The sequence below is a fragment of the Gobio gobio genome (genome assembly GCF_949357685.1).
Source record: "Gobio gobio genome assembly, chromosome: 13".
NCBI classification, from domain to species: Eukaryota; Metazoa; Chordata; class Actinopteri; order Cypriniformes; family Gobionidae; genus Gobio; species Gobio gobio.
In genome coordinates, this window is record NC_137106.1 from 10,491,538 (window position 1) to 10,510,366 (window position 18,829).

An 18,829-nucleotide genomic window follows, 5' to 3' on the forward strand; every position below is an offset into this window, starting at 1 on the left:
AACAACGTCATTCACTCCTGAAAAGGACTTAAAACTATATTTTGTAAAACATTAACACTACCAGAGGGCTCTCGCCAAGACCCATTCGTTTAGCCACCAAAGGGCCAAGCTGGTATCAGACTTTTGCCGAATCCAATCGGTAAGACAGCGATAACATCTTTTTTAGATATAAAGGCTTCGAGTGTTGTTCTTTGCTCTGGTTTTAACGAAAAGGAGAAGTTTAAATCGCTTAAAACAGACGCGATAGCTGATTCGAACGAGTGATGCTCCACAGCAGCGGAAAATCTGCTTCAACGTCGCTGCGCTGTCGTCATCGTGTAAAGCCCGCCCCAACGTTTCTAATTGGTGCCGCGATTTCTAGGGTTTAGAAATGGGTTTGACTCTTTGCCAGACTACTTGCAGAGCAAATCTAAATTTGCCGGAAGTTGTCTGGGTTTTCCCAGGCTAGCGGAATACCACCACGATTGAAAATGCGACACTGATTTCATATGACAGTTCCATAAACAATTAATTAACATCAAGACAAGTCACTTACCTTTTAGATGCAATATTGCCTGTTTTTGTTCTATTTCAGCAGCAAAAATAGTTCCAAACAAAGATCACAGCAGAACCATAACGCGTCTCATAGCAACAGCGTGTTAGTGAATGATTCAGTGTTTGAATGAATCGGTTGAATCTAAGATTCAATGGCCTGTTCATAAACGACCACCTAATTCTTGAATGAATCAGCCGTTTGAACGAAGCGACTCAATGACTCGCTCATTAAGACGGTCACCTGCCGCCACCTACTGGCAGTTTAGTTTCATGTTTAAACATACTTTCCAACTTTTCTTATTTGTTTATTCAAAAAATATTTACAACAATCTCATAACATTATTTAATGCTGTTGTAATTTTTCAGTGTAAATTATTTGATTAGATTGGTAACAGCCCTATAGTGTCTTCTGATAGTTTAATTTATTAATCAAATTTAAGAATATAAAATTAAAGCTTAAAAGGTCCTGTTCTTCGTGATCCCATTTTTCAAACTTTAGTTAGTGTGTAATGTTGCTGTTAGAGCATAAATAATACCTGTAAAATTATAAAGCTCAAAGTTCAATGCCAAGCAAGATATTTTATTTAACAGAAGTTCCCTTTCAAAGCCTACAGCGAACGGCCGGACTGGACTACATCCATGTACATCCTGCTTTAATTACGTCAGTAGAACAGTTTGTTGACTAACCTCCGCCCACAAGAATATGCGAAAAAGGGGGCGTGGTCTTGTTGCTCCCTCGTGGAGAAGAGGAGGTGTTGCGTTCGGTTCGGTTCGGTTGCGTTTGTCGCCATGTCGTTCAGACGCTGTTATTTTCATCCCGGAGTCAAATCACCTTTGTTTGGCCTTCAGGGGCTGTAGTTTGAGCGCGTTCATCTCCCCGTTATGGTAAGAGGCGTGACCTTCCCGGGCAACGCGTGTAAGCTGCTGTCGAATAACAACACGGGAACCGCTGGCACAATCAGAACTCGTTACGTATTTCTGAAGGAGGGACTTCATAGAACGAGGAAATTCTCAGGCCGTTTTGAGGACAGTGAAAACAGCAGTATACAGATAAGTAAATTGTGTGAAAAATACTGTGTTTTTTTACACATGAAACATGAACACATGTTATATTGCACACTGTAAACACAATCAAAGCTTCAAAAAAACACGAAAAACTGGACCTTTAAGCATAGCCTATATTTAATAAGATTAGGGAAAAATGCCCTTTATAAAAGGTAAACACACAAATATGCAGATTTAAAGCTGATTGAACACTAGTGAGAATATTGCTTCAGAATAAATTGCACAAACACACAAAAAAAAGGTAATAAAATAATTTCCGGACAAGCACATTTTTTACTTGGACAAGTGAATGACAGATTTATTTGTCCGAAGGGCAAGTACGTTAACAGGGTTAATATTAAACGGAATATGAAAACAGATAGCTTTGCTAGATATGACCTTATTCCTCATCTGGGATCACGCAGAGCCTCTGAAGCCCTTCCTTTGAAACTACATTGATTTGGACCTGCAACATTTTGGTTGTCATGGAAGTCTATGATGTGGAGAAAAATCTTGGAATTTTTTCCTCAAAAAAACTCTCTTTTCGACTGAAGAACGAAAGACATGAACATCTTGGATGAGATGGCGGTGAGTAAAATATCAGGAAACTGTGAAGTGAACTAATCCTTTAATGAGAGTGGCATATTTAATCTAAATGTGTATATCAGATGTAAAACCGAGTTTAAATCCTTCCGCTGCCCACGCCTCATGTTTTTAAAAGCAAAAACGCGTTCTGTGTGAAACGGCCTTAACTGTCGACAAGGAAAACCTTTAGTCGACATTGAATCAACATTCTAACTGAAATGAAATCGAAATCAAATTTGGAACTTGCGAAACTGACATCGGGAAATCAGTGCCAAAACGCATCTCTAGCAGACAATAACACTGTCGTTTCACAAAATCATACATAAATAAAAGTCTCTCATGTATCATTAATGCAACAAAGGTCAATACCACAATGCTTTGCAACACGTTCAGTAAAAAAAAATAGCATTGAGATGACAGAAATTGAAATACCGAAAACTGTTTTACCCAATATGGAGTGAGCACTGCTATGCATAGAGTATCTAGAGCGGCTGCCACTTGTGTTGCTATGGTAACCACTGTCAGACATGCTTACGGTTGCTAAAGAGAGGGATGTGGCACTGTGTCCGCCAGTGAATGTGAGAGGACGAAAGAAACAGGGAGGGTGACAGATGGCCAGAGTGTAATTTGGTAGTTGTGTTATCTTGCAAACAAGTACTGACCGGGTCCAATGTAGCATTTACATTGCAGCATGTTTAATGTTACAACTGTCAATGGTTACTTGTTGCGATTTAATGCAATTCAGTACCTCCTGACCTGTACAAGTATTCTGTTATATGGATTTTCCTACCATTGGAGAAAGCTTTTAATCAGTCTGCAGGTAAACCAGTTTTAATCTCGACAGTGTCTTAAAAACAGGACACTCATAGTGCAAGATGTCAAAATATTTTAAGAAAAGAAAAATTCTTCATTTAAGGCATTTTTTTAGCAAATAATTTGTCCGGCTATCACCAGACCAAGCTCAATTTAAGATTGAAATGGAGAGTCTGCTTTGTATATTCTACTGCACAAGAGGTGTGATAAACGGGCATAGTTCAAATGACTGTACGCAATTGGACAGTCCTTCAACCAATCAGACCACAAGAGGCGTGATTAACGGGCAACAACCCATCGCTCTCTATCCGTCATCTTGTTAAACCCGCCAATAGCGTGCCAGGTGGATAAGCCAGTCTGTGATTGGTTCCAGCAAAAGTGTAACAGAAGCACTAGAAATGAATGTACAGGTTTCCAGACTGAGCTGCAGGGCGAAATCAAATGGCCGGCAGATCAGGCTGGGTTTACCCAGTCTAGCAAATAATTATATATGTGATTAATTGCGATTCATTTGGTTTATTATTTGCTATATAATGTAATTAATTCAATTTAAATGTTTGCAGCGTAACTTCTTGAAATAAAGAGTGGGAGGCTTTCATATCAGGGCAAAAGGAGAAAAGGAGAGACACAGACTGGGGGCTTACAGATGATTTTGTTACATAACCATCTGTCATGTCTGATTCAATAGAACCCAGACACACATGATGCCTACAAAGACAAATATAGCCCAACATACACGTCCACACAGGGCACAACCAAATGCTTTGTGCATGGGGAGTTGAGAACGCTATAACATGGGTATTTTGGAGAAATAAATTGTTAAATGCACAATATGTAAGATTTTAGAATTAAAATATCCAAAAACCACTAAAACAATATTATATATTTTGTTGACTTGTGCACTATCCCAAATGTTTCCAATAATGTTTAAATCCAGAGAAATCATCCATTTTAATGTGCGTCGCCTATCAATGACATCATACACGTTACCCACGATTTTAGGTTTAATTTTGGAGAAACCATGGAAACACCAAATATGTTTTAAAGGGATAGTTCACCCAAAAATGGATCAAATTTACTCAGCCTCAAGCCATCCTATGTAGGGTTGGGTATCATTTAGGTTTTTTACGATACCGGTGCCAAACCAATACTTTTAAAACGGTGAGCCACAAACAAGGTGGATGACATTAAAGAATGGCTTTTTATTGGAATCAAAAATTTTAAAAAGTATTTAAATTGAACAATTTATTAAAAGTTTAAAGTATACTTAAATATATAAATATAAAACAAATACAAAACACAATTTATTTAACAAATTACAGTAAAACCTAAGCCACCCAACCCAACTACAATAGGCCTAATTTAACACTAAATAACAGTTACAGTATTAATAACAGCAAAGTAGTCTGCATTCTTGGTATGCTACAAACCAGCTTCAAGGTTCAGCGTTGTTTTGCAGAAATATGACCATATTCTCTGGCTAAATAGCTTTGGCTGGCTATAAATGTTTCCATGGCGACGCGTCATGCTTCTCACATGACACACAGCAGCCGCAATAGTGCTGTATGACAGATGTGTCGGGTTTATTTAGTTTTTTCTTTTTTATTCAAAATATTCACAAACTTGTTAACTATGCCACGAACTATCTGATATTCTGATTTTCAAATATGTGCGAGTGAATGTGTGTTAGTTGATCTATAATGGCGCCGCCGTGTTAGTTTGCGTCTCAGAGAATCTGATCAGTCGGATTTACATCACATAAGAAAGTGACCGCTGAACTGGGAGAAGAACAGAGTAAACTATATACTGTGTATCTGATATGAATAAGACACATAGTCAAATTATAACTGTCTGAAAGGATTGTCATTGCCGCTGAAGACATCAGTGTGTATTTTTTGCTAGTACTTATGAGCATTGAAATGTCTGAAACCTAAATTAAATATAATGTGGTTGAAAACACTTAATAGGCTAGTTGTTTTATGTGACGAGCGCTGAGCGCGTCTGTCTCTGGCACGCAAATTTAAGTGGGATCGAAATGAGGCACCGAAATCTGCGTTCTGATTCGGTCCGGTTAAATAACGGTTATATAGGTACCGATGCCATATTGGCACCAGGTTTCAGTACCCAACCCTAATCCTATGTGTATATGACTTTCTTTTTTCAGATGAACTCAATCGGTGTTATATTAAAAATGCCCTGGCTCTTCCAAGCTTTGTAATGGCAGTGAATGGCAAATGAGATTTTGAAGGTCAAAAAAGTGCATCCATCCATCATAAAAGTACTCCACACGGCTCCAAGGGGTTAATAAAGGCCTTCTGAAGTGAAGCGATGTGGTTTTGTAAGAAAAATCTATATCTTTATAGCCTAAAATAACTAGCTTTCGGCAGACGACCGTACGCAAGTCGACTACAAAAGAGTAACTTGTGACGCGATGACGCTAAAGTTGTTTATATAACTTATGCTCAATATATCGAGGCTTCTGAAGTTGTATGCAAGTCAGATCAGTTTGATTTGTGAACAAATAATATCAAGATTTTCAGCGAATAATACTCACATCTCAGCCTGTTTGTCACAAAACTAAGGCATGGACTCAGAATATTAAACATGAGTTATGTGAACCATTTTTAACATACTTTTATGGTGTCTTTTAGTCATTTTGGATCTGAACCCGGGACCTCTCGCATCCCGAACGAGCCCCCTCACGCGCACACAACACAATGACGTAACACAAACCCCATTCCTCTTTCTCTTCGGCTGTATGGAAAAGATTTCCGTCAATTCATTAAATTCACCTTTTTATTCCACAGAAGTAAGTAATACAGGTTTCGAAAGACACAGGGTGAGTAAAAACTGAATTTTTAAATTATGGGAGAATTTAATTATTCTTTCAAACGGAATGGAACATGTTGCAGGCCGGACTCAAATCTGCTTCACCTGCATGAGCTCAACATGCTAACTGTTGTGTTACAGAGCATTACATTAACAAGTTCATCCCATTCAACTACAAAATGAAGTACCAACTGACCGCTTCTTGTAGTTGGGCATATCACCATTTGCAAAACTTAAACTGTATAAACTGATGAATATTGCTGGAATGAGGAAAGGGGTGCTGGATCACAGTACCTCTCATACAGTCCTCTATCCTGTGCACCAGCTGGTAGGACCTGCAGCGATCCAGCAGAGTCCGGATGGCTGGAAGTGGGTCAAGAATAATGGTCTCTGGGTGAGCGTCAATATAATCCTGCAAGACCAGTGGAACAGGACAGAACAATGAAGACATGGAGGTGTCATTTAAAAAGAGAAGAAGCTTAAACAGCAGTGAATAACATGAATTCTAACTCCTGTTGGTGTTGTTAAAAGGCACCCAACATGCATGAATGTACACGCCACATATTTAAAAGACATGTACACATGAAGCCCAGTTGCACTGCTATTACGTCATGCTAACTGAATGCAAGGCTGTGAGGTTGTTTCTTTTACATAACCACTCGTCTCTCTCTCCCTCTCTTCACTGTCCCCATTCACTCAACCTCTCAAATCACGAGAAATTTTGACTGAAATACATGCGTCATGTGACTTCCCATTTCTATCATTCATTTACAGTCCTCAATAGGAAATTTAGCCACAGATCCCAGTGTATTGATTCCTAGATCAAATCACCTCCAAAATACATATTCTACCAGCACTGATTAAACGGGTAAAAAAAAGGTTACACAGCAGAAAACAAACACATCTCCTGTTTTTCAGAGGATTTAAACTGAATTCTGTACTTCAGATCATTCTTTGTCTCATGTAAATCTATGTAATGTACATTAAGCGCATGCTTAGTGGGAGCACAGTCTTAGGAGAGAGCTTTGTTTAAGAACATTAAGAGGCTCAGCACTCTTACGTTCTCATTTAGAGGTGAGTACCTGAGGTGACATTTCATAAGACGACAAAACAAAAACAAAAACAAACACAGTTGTAGGATGAAGATGAAGATTGAAATGGAAATGTTTAGTGCAATTTTATTACTGATGAAAACGAAACTTAAAAAGCAGTAAAACATTTTTTAAATACCCCCTTTGGTGAAAATCAAGTTTTTAAATGTTGTTTATACGTCTGTGGTGTTTTTAATATACTTTAAAGACAAACCATGTGCAAATTCATAAGTCAACACCATTGCGGAGTATTTTCCCATTAAAACTCCTGTTTATTTATTTTTTCAGTCCAGTGTTTCACTTGGGCAACTTTTTTGTAATTGAACTGTAGGAAATAATATGAATGTACACAAATAAGTTATAATACAAGGTGTAAGGAATAAGAAATATTATATTATATAATAAATATAATATTATATATAGTTTCGGTATATTATTGTATCGACACATACCCAATTTGATATTGAGTATGATGCAGTTTCTTCTAAAACAAATCCTTAAACAATCCTTAAACTAAAACATTTTTTTAATTAAAATTTCAAATAATGAAAATGAGATTAAAACTGTATGCCCTAATGAACCAAACGAAATTAAACTGATAACCCAAACAGAGAGAAAGATATTCAAACGATATTAATTTGGATAAACAAAGACAACACTATTTAAGGGTGTGTTCACACTTCTAGTTCAGTTTGTTTGGTCCGGACTAAGAAAAAAAAAAACATTTAGTCCTTGGTGTTCACATTGCCATTTTAACACTGAACCTAAACATACCGAACCTAAAGGCATAGGATACATTTACAACCTGACTGGGCGGTTTTTATGACCTATAGTATTTCAAAACAGAACTTACCGAACATCTAAAACAATGCTGTGTGCAGGGCTAAATATGTGCATAGCCTCATATGTGACCCTGGACCACAAAACCAGGCAAAAGGGTCAATTTTGGTGAATAAATAAGCTTTCCATTGATGTATGGTTTGTTAGGATAGGACAATATTTGGCCGAGATATAACGATTTGAAAATCTGGAATCGGAGGTAGAGCTTAGTTCGGGCCCAAAAAAATCCCGACCCTCCCCGAGCCTGTGCACGTTGCGTCCGAGCCTGGCTCGGCCCGACACATTAACTGTAATTATGAGCCCGATTTAAACCAGACCATTTTTTAATCCGTGGGCTGTTATAATTGACGTTCTCAACTACAATTCCGATTTGTTTGAACTTCAGAAATCTGTTTAGAATTCTCTTAAAGGGATAGTTCACCCTGAAATGAAAATAAAGCCATCTTTAACTCACCCTGCTGTTGTTCCAATGCCTTATGTCCTTCTATCTTTTTCAGACTTCAAAAGCAGAAATAAAAAAATAAAAAAAACATCCTGCACATGCTCCTCCATATAATGGCAGTGAATAGCGACCAGGCTAAAACATAAAAATTTTTATACCAAAGTATCACACAATGATACAGTGAGATGAGCGCCATATATGGAACGTGTTCAGGAGGCGAGAAAGAAACTGTATTATTCAGTCAAAATACTGAGCTTGACCGTGTGCGCGCTGAATGAAGAAACGTAACTTTGTACACATTTGTTACTCCGCCTACTTTGCTAAAATTATACATAATATTTCTGATTATGGCATTGCTTTCTCCCCACCCATTTAGGCTAATAAAGTAATGATTTAAAAAAACACAAATGCTTGATCAAGGGCCCGGCCCGAGGATAGTGGGCCTAAATATTGAGAAAATCGCCTTTAAAGTTGTCCAAATTAAGTCCTTAGCAATGCATATTACTACTAATAACAATTTTTTTTATATATATTTATGGTAGGAAATGTACAAAATATCTTCATGGAACATGATCTTTACGGTAGCTCATTTTATTGGTATAAAAGAAAAATCGATAATTTTGACCCATACAATGTATTGTTGGCTATCGCCCAAGCGGCAACCTCCTCCAGTTTCTCTTGAAGCCAATACGGAAGTGACTTAAACTGCAGTTCATCGACTGGCCACTAGGGACAGGCTCCAGAAGGGAGCAGAATCTCATTGAGGCCCATGTTAAAATGCCCAACTTTACAGCAGAAAAACACATGTTTACAGCCTGGGACAAACTGTGGTTTTGGTCTATACGGATAATTTTGCCCTTCATGACAACTGTGAGGGAGGGTGAATTTTTTATAACTCTTTCGTTTACATTATATAAAGCCTTAAAGTTTATGCTATTGCCACAAATATACCCGGGCGGCGTGCAACTTATGACTTTATGGTTTTGTGGTCCAGTGTCACATATGGTATTTTGACCAGCTAAGAGCTTATAAAATGTGTAAAGGAGTCAAAACAGCGGCAGGAATCCCTCCATCACACACACAAATCAAGATCTGCAAAGAGGAGACGCGGTTCTGATGCCTGTACTGAACTGTGATGGGCAACATCGCGACTATGATGAGAAAAAAAAGTTATGCTTGAGCATTCTGTCCTTTTTAGGGTCAGATCTTGTGACATCATGTCCTGTTTTTGGTTTGCTTACATGCATTTCATATTTCATTCAAACTGCACCAGAATTAGTTTGGAAGTGGACAGAGACCCATCTTTTCAGCGGTCTCGGTCAGAATGTTTGGTGCGCAACAGGGTTCAGATGGCACAGTTCACACTTATTCAAACGAACCGCACTAACAGAGCAATCACACCAGAGTTTGTTTTAATCGAGCCCTGTGTGAACACACCCTAAAAAGCAAATACTACTTTCCCATAATGATCACGGAGATTATTGCATTCATGTTCCTTTTACTTACAACTAAATGACATAGAGATTCAATTCAGGTAGATAAAATTCTTACTGCTTAATCAGATTGAGATTCCTGCACCTTAATCAGAGCTGTAGATCTGCTACACACATGCTCAGACAACCCCACCACATGCTTCTCACCTGCACACGCTGGACCAGCAGCAGGGACTGGGTGTCATTCTGGTCCGCCTCCAGGATCAGGTCTGTTAGCTTGTGAATGATGACATCCAGGGGACCCTGCTCCTCTAATGGCTGACTGAGGTCAAGCTGCGGAGAAGGGAAAGGTGAAAGGTCATCATTTACACTCAAAGCAGTACTGACAATGACAAAAGCCAATGATGTTAAATACCACTGCAGAACAAATTTATGTCTAATGACAGCCAGTCTGTGCTCCCATGATAGTAATAATAAAGCATGGCTGACATATGAAGGTGAAGGTGATTTCACCAAGAACACGTTCCTGGATCAACAACATCCTGTTGATCCTGGAACAATATTCCAATCAATCAGAATTGAGAGACAACTTTACAGTTTATGTCAAGTTTAGGCTTACAACCAGGGTTAGGTGCTTCTACATCAGTGTTATTCACCTACACTATATTACCAAAAGTTTTTGGACGCCTGCCTTTACATGCACATAAACTTCAATGACATCACATTCTTAATCCGTAGGGTTTAATATGGAGTTGGCCCAACCTTTGCGGCTATAACACCTTCAACTCTTCTGGGAAGGCTTTCCACAAGGTTTATGAGTGTGTTTATTGGAATTTTTAACCATTCATCTAGAAGTGCATTTGTGAGGTCAGGCACTGATGTTGGACGAGAAGGCCTGGCTCGCAGTCTCTGCTCTAATTCATCCCAAAGGTGTTCTATTGGGTTGAGGTCAAGTTCCTCCACACTAAACTCGCTCATCCATGTCTTTATGGGAATTGCTTTGTGCACTGGTGCGCAGTCATGTTGAAACAGGAAGGGGCCATCCCCAAACTGTTCGCACAAAGTTGGGAGAATGAAATGGTCCAAAATGTCTTGGTATGCTGAAGCATTAAGAGTTCCTTTCACTGGAACTAGGGGCCAAGCCCAACCCCTGAAAAACAACCCCCCCACACCATAATCCCCCCTCCACCAAACTTTACACTTGGCTCAATGCAGTCAGGCAAGTCTCGTTCTCCTGGCAACCGCCAAACCCAGACTCGTCCATCGGATTGCCAGACAGAGAAGTGTGACTGGTCACTCCAGGGAACACGTCTCCACTGCTCTAGAGTCCAGTGGTGGCGTGCTTTACCCCACTGCATCCCACTCTTTGGATTGCACCTGGTGATGTAGGGCTTGGACGAGCTGCTCAGCCATGGAAACCCATTCCATGAAGCTCTACACACTGTTCTTGAGCTAATCTGAAGACCACACAAAGTTTGGAGGTCTGTAGCTATTGACACTGCAGAAAGTTGTGCTGACCCCGCTCTGTGATTTTACGTGGCCTCTAACTTCGTGGCTGAGTTGCTGTTGTTCCAAATTGCTTCCACTTTGTTTTAATACCACTAACAGTTGAGCGTGGAATATTTAGTAGTGAGGAAATTACACGAATGGACTTATTGCACAGGTGGCAACCTATCACGGTACCATGCTTGAGTTCACTGAGCTCCTGAGAGCGACCCATTCAAATCACAAATGTTTTTAAACAGTATTAAAGTGTTCTCCTCTGGCCAAATGACATATACTGTATGTATATTTAATTATTAAATAAAAAATTCCAGTACAAGAAAAAGAGGAACCAGTTTTGAATAGAAATTGCAACCTACACCTTCTACAATCACAGATCGTTATGTGGGCAAAGGGGCATGTTTAAAATCAATTTGCACAATATCCTTTAAAAAAGTGCAATACACTATTTAAGGCTGAGAGCTGTGGGACACAATCTATTTCCTTGTATGGCTGAATGTTTAAACCCATCTGTCTGCCCAACGTGGCTTTATATTTAGTTGTTTTTTTTCCCTTCCACTTGTTTCCAGCACGGATCGTCCCCCGAGTGGTCGGATGTCGATGTCAAGAGCAGCTCCAGACTACACAGAGCTCAAATCCCAAGGTGCTGATGTGCTGACAAACCTGTTCTGGCTCTGATAATCTCATGCTTACTGTACACAGACAAGCCGTTCCATTACAAGCCCATATGTGGACAGTGGAAACACACCCTGACAGCCTACTATTGTGTGTTTGTCCCTGCTAAGCAAGGTACAACAACTACAACTCTCTCTGTCAGACAGTTTGTTGGCTAAACGGCAGCGCCACCCTCACGCTGAGGGCCATAAAGTAACAAGAGACAGATCACTAATATACAATACTACATTGAAAATGTGGATAATACATTATGAAAGAAAATCAATATAGTGATATAACCGGATCAGATTAGTTCTTACAAGTATTTCATCCTACATTTATCAGGAAAGCTCATCTCATGTATTGCACTCTACAGTTTACTGTACAGAGAATTTTACATTTGAGAGCAGAGCTTTATTAAAGGTCTGTTATAAAAACAATATTACATTCATATATAATCTAACAAAAGTTTTGTTCACACACCAAACACTATATATACACATCGGAAAATATAGTATAGCAAGTAAAAAATACAGTTTTGTGTATAACAAATCACACATTTTTCTGTAATTAATTGCGATTCATCTGACCTAACATTAAAGTTTTTAATATACTTTTAAATGTGAAATTATCACTATATAAACGCCAACTTAATGTAGAAACAATATAAAGATAGTATATTTTAAATATTTGATCTAACAGGTAAGAAAATATAAATATTTGATCTAACAGGTAAGAAAATATAAAAGAAATGTAATAAAGTTATCAAACACGTCACAGTCTGTACTGTACAAAATTATAAATTAAATATAGATGAATTCTTATTAAAGCTACAAAAGTTCAGTAAAGAGCAGTGAGTGATAATCTCTTTGTCTTTTGTTCTGTGATTTACACTGACAGAAATCACAGCAGCGGGTTGTGGATCTGACACACCATCAACTATTTTTTTCTAGTAATTATGTAAATATTATGTGGTTGAAAACCTTGAATAGCTGTGATATGTGACGAGCGCTCGGCGCCAGCCAAAGCGCTAAAGAACGTTAGAATTTAAGTGACACCGAATTTAGGCACCGAAATCTGCGTTCTGATTCGGTCCGGTTACATACCGGTAATATTGGAACCGGGTTTCAGTACCCAACCCTAGTGTCACCCAGACAGGAGATTCACAGACAGCGCTCCAGTACAGATTGAAGTTCTTATTTGAATGGTTTGATAGCACTTAAATGAATGATAGCGTGATCATACACTGTAGCGCAGACAAAAGATGACAGAAAAAACAGACGATGTGTTAATTGCGTTAAATATTTTTAACACGCTAAACTGAAAAAAATAATTACATGCGTTAACGCATCAATTTTGACAGCCCTAATTATTATTATTATTAATCACATATTGATTTACATTTCATTTTTACATTAAACTATTTTAGTTTCCTTTTCCTTGAATATGAGGAATTTTTTTGTGTTATTGTTGATAACTGTCCTCTAGTTAATAATTTTGTCAATTTAACACCCAAATAGTTACCAGAGGGATAGTTCACCCAAAAACAAAAATATAATGTTTTTCTGCTTACCCCTAAGGCATCCAAGATGTAGGTGTCTTCGTTTCTTCAGTAGAACACAAATGAAGATTTTTAACTCCAATCGTTGCTGTGTGTCACTCATATAATGCTTGTCAATGGGGTCTAATTCTATTAGAGTAAAAAAAATGGACAGACAACTTCAAATTAAACCCCGCGGCTCGTGACGACACATTGATGTCTTAAGACACGAAACGATCGGTTTCTGAGAGAAACCGAACGGTATTTATGCAATTATTTCACCTCATATCAGACGAATGCTTCAGCTCTCCAGACTGCCATCACTTCCTGTCAGTGAGGTCAAATAGCAGCCGGGTCATAGATACAGTGAGGAAAATAAGCATTTGAACACCCTGCTATTTTGCAAGTTCTCCCACTTAGAAATCATGGAGGGGTCTGAAATTGTCATCGTGGGTGCATGTCCACTGTGAGAGACATAATCCAGAAATCACAATGTATGATTTTTTTAACTATTTATTTGTATGATACAGCTGCAAATAAGTATTTCAACACCTGAGAAAATCTATTTTAATATTTGGTACAGTAGCCTTTGTTTGCAATTACAGAGGTCAAACATTTCCTGTAGTTTTTCACCAGGTTTGCACGCACTGCAGGAGGGATTTTGGCCCACTCCTCCACACAGATCTTCTCTAGATCAGTCAGGTTTCTGGCCTGTTGCTGAGAAACACGGAGTTTGAGCTCCCTCCAAAGATTCTCTATTGGGTTTAGGTCTGGAGACTGGCTAGGCCACGCCAGAACCTTGATATGCTTCTTACAGAGCCACTCTTTGGTTATCCTGGCTGTGTGCTTCGGGTCATTGTCATGTTGGAAGACCCAGCCTCGACCCATCTTCAATGCTCTAACTGAGGGAAGGAGGTTGTTCCCCAAAATCTCGCAATACATGGCCCCGGTCATCCTCTCCTTAATACAGTGCAGTCGCCCTGTCCCATGTGCAGAAAACCCCCCCCAAAGCATGATGCTACCACCCCCATGCTTCACAGTAGGGATGGTGTTCTTGGGATGGTACTCATCATTCTTCTTCCTCCAAACATGTTTAGTGGAATTATGACCAAAAAGTTTAATCTCATCTGACCACATGAATTTCTCCCATGACTCCTCTGGATCATCCAAATGGTCATTGGCAAACTTAAGACGGGCCTGGACATGTGCTGGTTTAAGCAGGGGAACCTTCCGTGCCATGCATGATTTCAAACCATGACGTCTTAGTGTATTACCAACAGTAACCTTGAAAACGCTGGTCCCAGCTCTTTTCAGGTCATTGACCAGCTCCTCCCGTGTAGTTCTGGGCTGATTTCTCACCTTTCTTAGGATCATTGAGACCCTACGAGGTGAGATCTTGCATGGAGCTCCAGTCCGAGGGAGATTTACAGTCATGTTTAGCTTCTTCCATTTTCTAATGATTGCTCCAACAGTGGACCTTTTTTCACCAGGCTGCTTGGCAATTTCCCCGTAGCCCTTTCCAGCCTCGTGGAGGTGTACAAATTTGTCTCTAGTGTCTTTGGACAGCTCTTTGGTCTTGGCCATGTTAGTCGTTGGATTCTTACTGATTGTATGGGGTGGACAGGTGTCTTCATGCAGCTAACGACCTCATACAGGTGCATCTAATTTAGGATAATAAATGGAGTGGAGGTGGACATTTTAAAAGCAGACTAACAGGTCTTTGAGGGTCAGAATTCTAGCTGATAGACAGGTGTTCAAATACTTATTTGCAGCTGTATCATACAAGTAAATAGTTAAAAAAATCATACATTGTGATTTCTGGATTTTTTTTATTTTTTATTATGTCTCTCACAGTGGACATGCACCTACACTTTCAGACCCCTCCATGATTTCTAAGTGGGAGAACTTGCAAAATAGCAGGGTGTTCAAATACTTATTTTCCTCACTGTATATACATAGATTCCTCATTAGTGCCTGCATGGATCACTCGAATGAGGAATCTACGTATACATATCTATGACCCGGCCGGAATTTTGACCTCACTGACAGGAAGTGATGGCAGTCTGGAGAGCTGAAGCATTTGTCTGATATGAGGTGAAATAATTGCATAAATACCGTTCGGTTTCTCTCAGAAACCGATCGTTTCGTGTCTTAAGACATCAATGTGTCGTCACGAGCCACGGGGTTTAATTTGAAGTTGTCTGTCCATGTTTTTTTTACTCTAATAGAATTAGACCCCATTGACAAGCATTATATGAGTGACACACAGCAACGGTTGGAGTTAAAAATCTTAATTTGTGTTCTACTGAAGAAACGAAGACACCTACATCTTGGATGCCTTAGGGGTAAGCAGAAAAACAGCATATTTTCGTTTTTGGGCGAACTATCCCTTTAAATACCGCCTTGCTTTAGTAGGAAATACTTCTTAGCAAACTTTTAGTCATAATGGTGTTGACTTGCATTGATCCTTGGTGCAAGAATTCAAAAAGTAAACGTCTAGCGGCTACCTTGGGTTTCGAGTGAAGGATCCAGCGCATTGTAGGCAGTGGATAAAGACTGCAAAAAATATATAGACAATACAGAGAGAACACCCCCTTGGAAAAACTGACAAACCTCTGTGCTTGAAGTCAACATTTCAAAGTTGAAGACCACAAACACTTTGTTTTAGACCAAATGGAGGGCAAAACTGAAGAAACTGCTGTTCTATCAGTTCTTCCCAACCCCTTGAAGCAAAATGTTCTATTTTTACCATAACATCGTGTCCTAACCAGTCGCGACGGAGACACGCGATTAATCTATTTTAGAAACGGTTTTTATTTCTGCGATGTTGTGACTGGAACAACAACACAAAACATAATCTCAGGTAATGTTTATGTGCTTTATTTAATGTTAAAAGTGTGTAATGTGCCTTTGAATATCATTTAGTGCTCCCAGCTTTGTAATGTAGTCGTACTCAAAGCAACAGTGGATAATTCACCACAGATCTTGAAATGAAACAAATGGAAACAAGAACGTTCAAACTGTGAACAAACAAGTATATTCTATGACAAAGATTGTTTTAGTGACTCCGTATGTATTTTTAGTAATGTTTAAATGGCGTAACATTTGTGAATTTAATTATGTACTTATCCATTTCCTTGCGAGTGCCGTCAAGACTCAAGATGAATCTCTGGTGCCGCACATTTGCCGCGAGAGCCCGTCCACAAGCTGTTCTGATTGGCTGTGGTTTCTGATTGATTTGTCGCATGTCGTAGTCGCGTCTGGTGTGGACAGACAAGGTTCTTGTCGCTGGAGTCTTATCGTGTCGTGTGTAGTTAGGACACGGTGTAATGCAGTTTAAAGAGTAGACATAGAACAATCCAATTTTCAGTAATAAACCTACCCCTTCAATAACTGTTCTGTTAATAACCCTCTGTAGATCCGACAGTCCATGGCTGTGATACAAAAATCTGAAAGTATAATCTGTAGTTTTCACAAAAGCCCTGGAGCTGTCAAAACACGTCATCTGGAGGACTTTGCTGACAAATAAACATGAATTTCTTGGCCATAACGGAGTACGAGTAAACATTGCTAATTTATGTATACACTACTAACACTGCCAGTTTTCATCACGCTTTGCATTGTTCACTTCATTATCCCTTCATTTGTTTTTGTTTAGTCGTCTAATTTTCCTCACAAAAACAAGTCATGTTATTCATGATGCTGAGAGCCACTTCCTTTTCTCCATGCGTGTCTGTGTAGAGACAGGACCAATCAGTTATTAATGATGCTTTACGCCAACTGAGACACAAGTAACTAAACACTGATGTCTGCCTGCTCCGCTCCTCAAGGCACAGCATGACCTGTGATGCCGGTGTCCACTTTAAAATGCCTTTCCATGGATCATTTTCACCTAGCAACAAAATGTATAAGCAAGTAAATAAATAATTTGACTCTATATCCATTCACAAAATGTCAGATTGCTCCTGTCATTACTAAAACATACTGAGAGCTCATGACAGAAATGAGCAGGCAGAGGTCAGACACTGACCCAGTCCTGCACCGATGACTCATGCCCACAGATGGCTGGCGGAGGGAGACGTGCGCAATTTAAGAGCTCAAAGATGAATTTAGCTGAGTCGCTCGGCCGGTAACGTTCTGAAGCTGTCGTTCAGAGTTAAAATCATCAGGACAAGAGCTGATTAGAAGCAGCAGCAGCTTTTGAAAGCAAGGAAGTGGATTTCTGCTTGGTTGAGGCCGATCTGAAAGCAGTTCATATATAAACAGATTTCTCTATTATGTCAACGTCTGACACAAACATCTGTTTGTCCAAACAATGAATAATGCCCTTTTCAAATCTATTGTTCTTTGCTATTATTGCCATAACATTAACCAGCATAAAAAAAATAGCTTACAAGATTTTAAAGAGGCTCTATTACTTACAAAAATCTAAAATGTCTCTAAATGTTTAAAGGGACAGTTGACACAAAAAAATGAAAATTCTGTCATCATTTATTTATCCTCATATCATTGCAAACCCATTACTTCCATTTATATATGAAACACATCTATAAGACACAATTAAAGATTTATGAAAGGTTTCCGTCCCTCCACTTTCCACCATGTTTAGCTTTTTTATAGAACAGTAGAGCGTTGTGCAAAATCGCCCCCTATACCCTTAAATAGGGCACTTTTTGAGGGGACGGCCATTTGTAGTGGTGTCCGAAACCATAGTGGACGTTGTTGAGTGCACTCATTCAATCCCACAATAACTACTGTACAACTAATGTGCACTCAAACAGAGAATATCCATAATGCACTGTGAGGGTCGTGCCGAATGAAATCCAGCGTCTCGCCTCCACTTCGGAGTTCAGACACAGCCTTGGTACACAAAAAACTTGACCGTACTTGCTTGACGCAGAAGAATATCATTGGTTCTTGCACATTAAGCAAGCATGTCTGATTGTCTGTTCACAGCATTTAATGTGTTCCATGTATGTGTTGATCAATTATTATTAAACCTGTTCATCACATAAAGAGGTCATGTGTCTTCAGAATACTTGGACTTTCAATGGAGGGACACAAATCTTTCATTTGTGTTTCAAAGATGAACAAAATCATTTGGTTGAACTACCCCTTTAATGGCCTTGCTGATGTCAGCGGAAAAGAAAAGTTTCGGAGGCGGAGCAACGTTCTTACATTGTGATGAAAGATTACGAAGACAAACGTTTTTTGAATAGTATGCATTGATGAATGTATATTAAGAACTAAGTAGCATCAATTTTGACTTTAAATAAACATTCATCCGCATCTACATTCCATTTGCAGAACCAAAAAAAAAATCCACCCTTGAATAGAAAAGAAGCAGAGGCAGCTGCTGATGCCATCACTCTTTTAATCTTCTCTCATTCATGAAATATTGACACTTTTCCCAGCCAGTGCTCATGTTTGATGGATCCATTTTAGAAAATAAGCAGGGAATTAGAATAAAAGCACACTGAGAGAAGAGATAAGTGCCCTAGAGTCTGTATCTCTGGGTATA

At 39.1% G+C, this 18,829-nt stretch overlaps 1 protein-coding gene across 1 annotated transcript in view; it reads right to left on the reverse strand.

The window, feature by feature from the left end:
• Positions 1 to 18,829, reverse strand: part of itpk1b (inositol-tetrakisphosphate 1-kinase b) — an 80,695-nt gene that overhangs the window by 25,774 nt on the left and 36,092 nt on the right. Inside the window, exons 4-5 of the mRNA XM_079833796.1 lie at positions 9,819 to 9,944; positions 6,100 to 6,217 (exon numbers count right to left, since the gene is read on the reverse strand). Coding sequence (XP_079689922.1) covers positions 6,100 to 6,217; positions 9,819 to 9,944 — 244 coding nt within the window. The remainder of the gene's footprint in view (positions 1 to 6,099; positions 6,218 to 9,818; positions 9,945 to 18,829) is intronic.